The sequence below is a fragment of the Schistosoma mansoni genome, chromosome 3 (genome assembly GCF_000237925.1).
Source record: "Schistosoma mansoni strain Puerto Rico chromosome 3, complete genome".
Lineage (NCBI taxonomy): Eukaryota > Metazoa > Platyhelminthes > Trematoda > Strigeidida > Schistosomatidae > Schistosoma > Schistosoma mansoni.
Genome location: NC_031497.1, coordinates 22,384,888 through 22,397,122, shown reverse-complemented (window position 1 = coordinate 22,397,122; position 12,235 = coordinate 22,384,888). Strand labels below are relative to the sequence as shown.

The window sequence follows — 12,235 nt, the reverse complement described above, 5'->3', positions numbered from 1 at the left end:
ACAACGTTCGAGGAACCCATCGTGACTAATGAAAAGTTGTGATCAAGCGACGTACTTGCCTTCACAATCCCGTGAGCTTGAAATCAGCCCACCTATTAGTCTGAAGTGAGTGTTTTTTACATCCACTAACGCAAGAAAACTTGTTGATCTGAATAGGTGTATATACTTGTAGTGCAAAGTCTATGAGTACCAAGAGCAATAAAATTTGCAAAAATACTTCTCATACTCCTTATACGTGAGTTAGATTTGTGCATCAATAAAACCTATAAAACACCTAGTATAAGAAATTACCAACAAACATCCTTCGTCACGCGAAATCAGTAACGTACGCTAGACATTTCCCGCACTTTTTTTATTCGATTCACTAACTACATGTACAATGCATATGAATTTACTTAAGTTATTTCTATGTTTAATTGTATTCAAGTGATAGTAATATTTACAAATTGTTTTCGTGTTTATTATAAATAGAAGCTAGCTGTCTACTACATCAACAGTTATCCAATCAGATATTTGTGCCCAACCTATTCGCTTATATATAATTCTGAATGTGTGCTTAGTCTAGATTTTTTGATCTAAGTTTTTAAGATGATTTCAATCGTGTTTACCTTAGTTTTATTTTTACATTGCTTCGTCAAAACAGAAGGACTTAAAGACCATACTGAGTCCAATAGCCCTTCTGCTGAAAAACGAATGGTGTATTGGAAAAGGTTTTATAATCCAAACAACGAAATGATGTATCCTGGAGAAGAAAACTTGATGTTTACTCGACCCAGATTTCGCTACACACGTCACAGATATCCAGGCTTTGCAGAGGGACTTTACGATAATGATGAGCTAGCAAAAAAATAAGTCAGTGCTAACAGTTTTCGTTGAGAAGCATACAACTGATTTACAGTAAGTTATCGATAATATATTAGTAATGTTTCTCATGCCCTTCAAATTTTTTTCAAACTTATGTACCTCAATTTTTTCTGTGTCTATATATATGTATATATACTGATATGCTGTGGTGAAACCTAATCACTACTTTTAATAACTGTTTCTCGTTATATTTTGTAAAGCAATTCAGTCTCACAGAAAAAGATATTTTATCATTATTAGAGCTTTACCACAATTTAAATACTTTTGAGTTACATGTCGTAAAAACCTCGGACATTCCGAACAAATTTCGCTGAATGACCAGAAGATTATACAATAAGGTAAACAGTGAAATATGTATTAGTGAAAAGCTTTTATTAACTTATGGAATGAAATGTAGGTAATATTTGAGAAAGCGCAAACTGAAGTTTTGGGGAGAAATTCAAACTGGCAACTAATCTACTGCTATCCTTAAACTACTAAACTGATGGGCTCTTACTGTAACCTAAGAAACAAATGAAACTTGCAGGGAAACCTGAACTAAACAGTTCTTTACCATAAATATCAAACAAAATGGACTGAATCAGGATGACTCGAATCTGCAGTAAATTACACAAAAGCAAAATGGGAGCTTCTTTCGAATATCATAAGGTAGAACTGACACAATAAATTTCATTATGAAGTTGACCATTATGAATTTCTTGTATTAAAGGTTGTGGACTTAAGATATAATCAATCCAGAAAAACTAAATAATGTTTGTCATGTCGAATGAAGATTGTTTATTAAAACATGGGAGTTTGTTTCGTGATAAATACATAAGCATCTGATGAAATGCGAAATGAATTTATTGAAACTAACCAAGCAGAAGGCTCAAATTGCAAGACAAGATTTTGTTTCACAAGCTAACTTACTTGATGCATTATCTGAGTTACATAAATAAATAATACATCTTATTGTAAATATGCTCTTTGAACAAACAGCTTAACCTATATTGGAATATCTATTCCGTTGCGAGACGTTTAGTACTTTTGCAATTTGTCGTACTTTCAGAGCTTAGCATTATTTAGACCAATATTGATATTCATTATTTAAATTATGAAAATGAGGTAAAAATCTCTTAAAAATGATTTTCTTTTCAAGATATTTGTCTGTTTGAAAGTAATTCTCATTTCGAACTGGTCTTCTGAACATTTAAAGATCTGTGAATGGCTGTTTCATCCAAATTTATATCACATCATCCTAGTAACAGTATCGTAGCGATAATTCTTTATTTATTGGAACGATACCAATATCATTTTTATTTCTAATACTCATCAATTTAAAATACATTATCATTATTATTAGCTGTATGTCAATATTATATTTTTGGTACAAAATACAATTCTCAACACATCTTCATCATACCTCAATTTGTGATAAGAACTGATCTTTAATTTTTAAGTAGATTGCAAAAGTATAACTAAAAATATAAATCCTTATTTCATTCAAAGTACATTTATCTTCACTTTAAAAGTAATCTCGTTTGAAGTTTGTTTTTCATTAAAACAATTTCTGCAGTGCTTAAAATGTATTCTTTTTTTTGTTTCAGGATTTAATTATTGACCGTTATGTAAGTGTATTATTCATTTTGATTTTAACTATAATAATACTTATATAATATGATTTTATATATGGACCATTATATCACTACAACACTATTAACATGGTTTTCTGTGAATCATGTTATTATGTCTTCAAAGATGTTTTGTTTACTGATAGATATCATATGATTAAATGTAAATGGAGCAAGTGTAAAAGAAGGTAATATGCAGAGGGAAGGTATATTTAATGATGAAGAATTATTAAGCTTTTACATAATACGTATATATAGCCTTCAATAATCCAAACAAATGTTTGATATACTTGATTTTGTGATGTTTGAATTAATGTTCAAAACTTAACCGATATAATAATTAGCAGGACGTAATACAGAGTACGAATAAACATAACGAACGGTTGCTCAAACTTCGTGGATTGGTTGAAGTTAGATATTAACACCATTGCATGACGGCTCAGTTGTCTATCGGTTAAGTGATCTGGCGCGAGACTGATAGTCCTTGGGTTTGAATCTCGTGAGGCGGGATCGTGGATGCGCACTGCTGAGGAGTCCCACAATAGAACGAAACGGCCACCCAGTACTTCCAAGTTTTCCATGGTGGTCTAGCTTCAATTGACTCATGAATTCAACTGTGGAAAAACATAGTTAAATTTGATGTTTTAGAGTAGAGTAGGCTTTAAAATTATTTGTAATCATAATCATGATAAATGAGATTATACAATCGACAAGTAATTGGGTAGTCACTCAGCACTATAAAAAAAATAAAACTAATAAATATGTGAATATCGACAGGGTTGTGTAAAACATAAATACCAGAAGGGGATTAAAAGAGAAAGAGGGTTGAAAAGCAGGTTGATAAGGATTATTTGATTAAAATCAGCCACCGTAGCAAAGAAAATTTGGTCACATTTGCCTTCTGTATGTAGGAAACAGACCGGAAACGTTTGGTAGAGACTGCCTGTGCTAAAAATATCATGATCGGTGTTTTTTGTCTGTATACTATTTTGAATCCATCACATACATTCACTTCATGTCGACTATTCAAAAGGTCTTTAGCCACTGCACTTGTAAAGCCTATACAACTTTTCAACTATGGGTTCCTAAAATTATATTATGAAAAACTAGTAGAGACCTTTCTCTCTATCGTTCCTATATATTTGTTACCTTAAATAAATACAAATTCATATATACAAATGAAATTGACGTCGGAAAGATATCTATCTAACTTTGAATGACTTATGCTGATAAATAATAACAGTCGACTAATGCAATCAATTACTTTACTGACAGTCTTTATTACAGTTAACATTTAATCATTTATTATGACAGTAATAATACGATAGTTTAAAACATTATATCACTTAGTTATAGATAAATGAAAGATTTATACATGCATTTGCTTAGTTCTATATTTATCTATATGATAGTTGCTATAGAAACTGATTAAAAATAGTGAAAATTAAAGAAAGTGGAGGTATTTACCCCATCAAGTTTACATATTTACCGACTTTCACTATCTTATTTGGTTACAAGTTTCAACAATTCACACAATACTTTATAGTAAATAAATATATAATTTTTCCCAGGATTCATGTAAAATAGCGGGTAAAAAATATCTTTTACAACTTAAAATGTGTTACATCATTTTATTGAATCAATATCCATTATTTTTGCACATCAAACAACTGAAAAGATGCCACGACTAATACAGCTACCAATAACTAATACAGTAATTGAAGGATTTTTGTGGAGATTTTTAGTAGTTTAATATAGTTGAAATCATGAGTCAGTTGAAGCTAGACCACCATGGAAAACCTGGAAGCACTGCTTGACGACCATTCCGTCCTATTGTGGGATTCTTCAGCAGTGCGCATCCACGACCTCGCCTCACGAGATTCGAACCCAGGACCTACTAGTCTCGCACTAGATCACTTAACCAATAGACCACTGAGTCGGCCGGCATCCAACGGTGTTAATTTCTAACTTCAACTGATCCACGAAGTTGAGCAGCCGTTCACCAATTGTCTTCAGTGAGTTCCTATCCCACAACAGACGTGGTTTGAACTCAACTGGTCACTGCTTCTCACTAGAACTCCAGGAAATACCTCATGGAGCCAGTCACTAGTGAGCATATGATAAGAGAGTTTTTTGTGAAGATTTTTATTAATTTTTATATATAGTTGAAATCATGTCCTGGGTTTGAATCTCGCGAAGCAGGATCGTGGATGCGCGTATTGCTGAGGAGTTCCACAATAGGACGAAACGGCCGTCCAGTGCTTCCCAGTTTTTCATGGTGTTCTAGCTTCAACTGACTCATGATTTCAATCATATATAATAATACAGTAATTATTTTCAGTTTTATTTAAAATAATACACAACAACTTTATTCAAATTAATGTTTTCTACTTCATAAATAGATAACTTTTGATACACTTTATATAGATTATTCTTTTTGTTTTCACACTATACTACTTAAAATCATGGAAGTCATTTTTTTGCATTGATTAACTTTCATTACAATCATAAATCTTACATAATTCAATTGAATTAAGTGAAATGATTATGTTTCCTTCTCAATATAACTTTAGTTAAATAATAATCTTTCATCATTTTGTGTAGAAACTCGTTTTATAACAATCGTATGCCAACATTATATGAGACATACCTACATAAAGTTTATGATTAACTTTATTTCGGATAATTTTTTTTTAGTTTCCCCTATAAATAATTACCATTTGTCTATAGATCTAGTTATTCTTTTTTGTGTGTCTAAATTGACCATTTAATAAAACAATCGAAAGCATTACATTTCGATTGTATTTTGTCATCATGTAAAAAGAGATATAAAAACGAAAATACAAAGAGATGGTTAAATCTAGAAATTAGTTTTTACTATCCAAACTACTATAAATTATCCCCCATTAAAATAATGTATCTTTATTCAATATTTTTATTACTTTGTTAATATTGAACATTAAAATTTTTTAAAAAAACAGACAAAGTTATTGATGACAATCCAGGTTCACCAGAGGTAAAAAAAATTGTAAAATGGATACGACTTCATTTGAATAATAACCAACTAAAATGTTAATACATATACAATTTGGATACATAAATGTTATTAAAACAGATTTCAAGAAAAATCAATAATAATTAATGAGTTGATTAAACTTTTTTTTCATTATATTTTACAACCTTTAATTATTGTATCCCCCCTTCCAGTAATAGGAACATGGTGAGGCCTAGTAGACCCTTCTGGAGAAGAGTACTACATCGAAGCACGGCACAACTACCGCGGCGAGATAGTTGTTTTTGCATTGCTTACGCAGAATCATTACACAACACTTCCATTCTTTTTTTTATTTTTTGGGCAGACTCAGTTTTAACATCTTTTTGAATTTTCAATAGTTATGCAATGACTCTTTGTAACATTCGTAATCATTTGTGGGTATAAGTAAAGTGGTTGATTAGGTCGATCTCCACCACCCGTGTTACCGCTCACGTTAGTACATAACATGAATACCATAATCCAGGAGGCAAGATGAGGACGTGTGAGTCGGATTTTGCCTTCCAACCTTTAATTATAGTTTTATAAATATAAATAATGAATAACAACTCAGTACATTTCAGATAAAAATAATTTTTGTTTTTGACAAAACTTAATTTCAATCTTAAATAATATTTCATTACTTGGTCAATATTTCAAAATAAAATTGATTATAGTGTAGTGAATGCGAACACAAGTGATGACAATCGAATGTAAAATCTGAGAACCATACGGTGAAGACTTCGTTTACAAAGTGTCAATCCATTGTCTCAAACTTGACTATTTCTTTTTTTCCACACTAATTACTCTCTGTTCTCACTCTCTTCGATCTTCTTAACTTTCTACCTCCAGGTATTTCATTTTCGATTTATGATAGATACTACTTATATCTGTGGACAACAGCAGTACACTCCACAGTAGTTCTAGCTTATTTGAATTTCATTTAGTATAATATGAAAAACTAATCTTTAAGAACAATTTTGTTCTAAATAACTATGGTTGGAAGTCACATTAATTGTTTATTAGATGAATTACTATGAAGCAAAAATGTTACAGTTACAAAATAAAATGTTTCTGTACAAATGTTTAACTTACCTTACGTCTAAAATGATTTATGATAATAAAAATACAAAAATAGCTAACATGACAAACTTTTAATGAGCATTTAAAACGTAATTCAAGAAATTAAAGGTGATTCATTTTATTCACTGAGTAATGGTAACTCGATCTGATCGTCTGCTTGTCGGTAATTAAATTTAAAGTTAGTATGTTAATGCTAAAAATCTTGGAAAAACTGCTAAAATGCAAACTTCCTCCCAACTCCCAACTTTATGTAACGCAGTCGAAAAAGGCCATCAACCGTGGATCTCATGATATTCGGTACTCATCAACAAAAAGTATACTCATTCTTGAGGGAGGTGATGTTGTGTTTGTGATCATTCGCTAATTCTCTCTGGTTGGTCAATGCTAACAAAAACTACACCAAAGTTCCATAGCTAATAAATTAAGAAAATATCAAGAGCTTTATGAAGGAATATCGTTTTTAATACAAAATCTAATCTATTTTGTTTACAAAGAGATATCAAGGCTTCATGTGAGAAATCAAACAGCCAAACATTAAATTTTGTTAAATAACAAAACAACATAAATAGTCCGTCATTTACAATTCCTGTTGTCACTATCAAAATAAAATTTTATATTAAAACTAATCTAGTCCTTATGTCAATTGAGAAGAAAAAGTCATAAATCAATATATTAGAGAATCAAACTTATAACCAATTTATGCTTCATTTATAATTTGTAAATAATTTGATTTGAAAATTATTATTATCAACAACAAAATGTTTATTTTTTCATTTTAAGCGGCCAAAAGATAAACATTTTTGAAAAAAAACCTGAGTTAATTATTAAGCAGTCAATATGATAATTCGTTTTAACAAATAATCTTATTTTCAAACTGAGTTCTATGGTATATATAGTTGAAATCATGAGTCAATTGAAGCTAGACCACCATCGAAAACCTGGAAGCACTGGACGGCCGCTTCGTCTTATTGTGGGACTCTTCAGCAAAGCGCATCCACGATCCCGCTTCACGAGATTCGAATCCAGGACCTATCAGTCTCGTGCGCGAGCACTGAACCGATAGATCACTGAGCCGGTTTTCCATGGTGGTCTAGCTTCAGTTGACTCATAATCTCAACTATATAAAATTACTAAAATCTCCACCAAACCCCCTCAGAGTTCTATTGTTTTTAAAGTAAAATTTTTTTTTCAAGTCTAAATAATTCAAGAATAAAAGATTAATTGATGTTTTGTTCAAATAATTTGAAATGAAACTGTTTTGTTAATTTTAGTAATCAAATTTTGTGTAAACAATTAATGTGAAATTCACCGATTTTATAAAAAACCAAAAAAAAACAAAATTTGAAAGTTATTTTCAATTTGAATTCATTTATATACAATAGAAAACATTGATGATATTTAAATTCACTTGGTGTTGTTTACTTGTATCTTTACATTGTTGTTTAGGACTGTAATTGATCAGTCTCTTATTGTCATATAAGCACCCTGTGCGGATTGCCTCGATATTGTCTTAATTCACAAGATTTTTAAGCAAATATGGATGGTGGCTAGCAGTGGAATCCAGGATACGAGTTTCGTCTTATTTGGGACTCGTCAGCCGGATGTACCTGCATCTCAGAGTTGTGTTCACTCTGGGACTCGAACCCAGTACCTTTCACTTCAAACGCAATCGCGTTATCCATTCAGCTACTGAGTCCTGATAGCCACTTGCTTTTGCAATGGGGTGAAGTTTAAATTCACTTGTTGCTGTTTGCTTGTATCTTCACATTGTTGTGTGAGACTGTAATTGATCAGTCTCTTATTGACATATGTGCATCTTATGTGGGTTGCCTCGTTATTGCCTCAAGTCACAAGCTTTTTAAGCAAAGATGGATATTTTTTACTTTTACAGTTCATTTCATTTGGTCATTCTGCTCGAATTTATTTAAAAATTTCATTATTTAATTAAACTTAAAAGTAAATAGAACATTAACTGGAGGCTTCTACAATCAAAGCCTCTTTTATATGAAATGTTAGGTGCCGATAGAGAAACCAACAAGAAGTTATTTTAGAAAAAATAAATGAATTATTCTAATCTTCAACTATTTTTAGGCCATAAACACTCAAAAAAAAACTATATACTGCTTAAAATTCATTACATACTACTATTGAATAAAACAATTTACAAACAGATTGCGAGATTAAATACTAGTGTCTTCATTTAGACGAAAGGATGTGTTGTCAATTTATCAAAGAATACGGAACATTTTTCTTAAATAACTAAATTAAATGTTTTATTTTACACAGTTTTCCTATTTACTTAATTTAATTCACATTTACGAATAAAATAACAAATTTATATGTTCCATATTTTTTGTGGTAAATAATTCACTGATTTACCCGGAGTGATGACTTGATTTTCTTCGGTACATACAATCGCTCAAAAAGATTAAATATTGCTCGACATTATTTATACTTCTTTAATCAACATGTTAATAGAAATTGTTCTGACTGCTGAGCACATGACTTCTATCGTTTTTATACTTATTATCAAACTAACAGACAACTCAGTAAAACATTGAATTTTACGAAATATTATTACGTAATGAAGTCTATGAGTTACCATTTAAAGTAATACTCCACCGAAATCTATAATGAAACTTCTAAACCTTATATTTAATTAATGCATTACATTAATATGTGGAATATTAAAATAATAGTGTTTACTAGTAAACTGTTATTGATATACTCTAGAAAAGGTTTTCACTATCAAAAATTGTAAAATGTAGTGCTCTGAGTAAATTAACTACCAATATGTTTCGACTGTGGAAAGAACTAGAACATGATACACATCTTATTGACATGCATGTTAACTTTCGTCTACTGTAGTATTTCAAAGAAATAAATGATCGAATCTAATAGGAAGAAAACTTTACAGTAAATTTCTGTAATAAGTTATCAGTATCTTTAAGGATGATATCACCATTGTGTAACTTTTTTCCTGCTTCAGTCTGGACACCTGGGCAGTATCACAGCCCTCACACAAATCAAATGAGATTTGTGCGGCGCATATGTATCTGGTGCTTCTTTGTACCAATATTTACGTGTTTAAATAAATAAATAATAATAATAATTGTGTAACTATTTTAAAGGATACATTTTCAATATGTGACGACTTACATATCAATCAAAACTATGTATATACAAACAACTCATTCGTTTGTTCATTTATAACCTAACAATTAAAAGACATGCTGACAATATACTAAATAAATGAAACTATTTATAGTAGTTTAAAAAGAAAGAATGAAAAAGATTTATTCCATAACTTTTGTCTATGAGCAAAGATGGATAGTGGCTAGCAGTGGAATCCAGGACGTGCGTTTCGTCTTATCTTTGCTTATAATGCTTGTGACTTCAGGCAATATCAAGGCAATACGCACAGTATGCACATATGCCAATAAGAGACTGACCAGTTGCAGTCCTAAGCATCAATGGGAGGATTCAAACAAAACAAAATACTAAGTGAACTCATACTGTCTACGAGTTTGCATAATCATAAAGTTCAAACAAGATAAACTAATTAATTTCAGTTGTTACTGTTATTGTTTTCTTTAAATTAAAAATCAGTTTTGTCTTATTTATTTCCATTTCATCTACATTCTGAAAAATAGTGCAAGCGGACTTCATAAAAAGAGCGATGAGTAATATATGCATAGTATATTCTCAAGTGATTTAAACTGATAATGACATAGAAATTAAGATGGATAATTCTTATCATTAAAAGTAACAATAGTTACCATTATTATTAGTAGTAGTATTATTAGTATTATTATTATTACTATCCTAATTATTAAATTAATGTTTGCTGTAATACTAGCATCGCTAACAGTGGCTACCAAAATCAAACAATCTTAAATGATAAGTAAGAGAAAGAATAAACACCGAATCGGCATCGTAACAGGCAAACAAAGGGCAATAAATTTTTTTTTGGAAGAAAACTAGCAACAAAAAGTAACTAATTTATTCCAAAACAACCTCGAAATGTATTTCTCGCTAAAAACAAAATTGGAATTTTATTTTGAATAAGTAATAGAAAGATGTTCTAAAATTGTTAGAATTAATTAGATTTAATGGTTGAAAAACAAAAGACAAGAAAAAAAGAATTGAATAATCAGAAGTACTTTTCGAAGAAAACAATAATAATGGCAACAGCATACAGTGTGAAGGATAGAAAAATAGGAAGGTTACCTTAAGACTATCAAATAGTAATTGATATAGTTTTGTACTAATGTTTTGAATGATTTTTCAATGAAGGTTTACGTTTAATGTTGAAACAAATAATTTAAATTGTGATCATGAACTGATTATTGTTGATCTATCATTGAAAACCTGAAAGCAATGGACGACTGTTTTGTCCTAGGATGGGATTCAATTCTCAATTGACAATAAACAATCTACACAATTTCGTGGAGTTTTTTTCTGTGAGCTGGATAGTTTGGTCGTGGAGATTTCATCATTCTTTTGAACGACATCATCAGTACAAACTTCGAGTAGAATTGAAATGTTTGAATTTATCCACATATGACCCCCAAGATCGAAATCTACAGGACATGCTGGGAGTCATATGTGGAGGAACTTGAATATTTCACTTCTACTTGAAGTTTTTATTGATGATATCGTTTAGAAGAACTATGAGAGCTCCACAACCATACCATCCAGCTCAGAGAACAAAACTCCACTAAAATCTTTCTTCTGAGCTACAAACCTTCTTCACTATCTCAATCTCCACAATCCTATATTGAAAATAATTTAAAGTTTAAATTACGGTTAGAATGATTTGAAACATTTAAACTAGCCTCATTTTCCACTTTTCCCAGTCTACTTTGTCTATTTTTTTTACAATAGAAAAATGACATATTTTATGATTTTTTAATTTAAAAATTAATTCATGGCAAAATGTTTTACGTAGACAGTAAAACTTTAAAAAAGAGATAAATTAAACACCATTTACTTGCTTGTTTTAATGAATGTTAAAAAAGAATTTGAAAGACATCGGTTTCTTTTCATAAAAGTATTTGAATTTTGTTCACAAGCATAACTAATTCATTTTCATAATATACATTATGAATATTAGTACTGAATTAAATCACTTGTTTAAAAACACTAATTAACAAAATACAAACGGTCGAAACAATAGCTAATCAGATAAAAAAAAATTGGAGCTATACATCCAAAAGAAATATGTTCAACCACTCCTTCTACCTTGCCCAACTACTAGCCTAATTAGTTAATAATTATTTTTATGATATGGTGACGCAACCTGATCAATATTCCTTGTCATAGCTTAAACGTATTATTGTTATTATTATTACATCTGCCAACGTTTTGGAAAAATTTATCCAGCATCCACCCCTACTTATTACTTCGTACCTAATTCAAAGTATTATGCATATTACATGATTTCTGATATTATATTTAAAAAGTAATTAATGGAACTAATGGATAAGTAATAAACTCGGTTAGGAAAAGTAATGTGATAAGTAACCACTAGAAAATTATTAATAACCATTCATTGAACTGAATCTATATTTTTATAAGTTTTGAACAACACATGTAAGCGAACAATAGTTTTCAATTAGATCTTCATCAGTCTGTACTCTAATAT

At 30.4% G+C, this 12,235-nt stretch overlaps 1 protein-coding gene and 1 non-coding gene across 2 annotated transcripts; one reads left to right on the top strand and one right to left on the bottom strand.

The window, feature by feature from the left end:
- Window positions 1-588: 588 nt before the first annotated feature.
- Smp_202260 (uncharacterized protein) lies at window positions 589-852 on the top strand (the record flags this gene model as incomplete). The annotated part of the gene is made up of 1 exon (XM_018799659.1): window positions 589-852. The coding sequence occupies one exon, from the start codon at window positions 589-591 to the stop codon at window positions 850-852; it is 264 nt and encodes an 87-aa protein (XP_018651426.1).
- Window positions 853-8,213: 7,361 nt separating this feature from the next.
- Window positions 8,214-8,280, bottom strand: Smp_tRNA_01886_Gln_TTG.1.1. Its single transcript has one exon. It is a non-coding gene (tRNA).
- Between the last annotated feature and the right edge of the window lie 3,955 nt (window positions 8,281-12,235).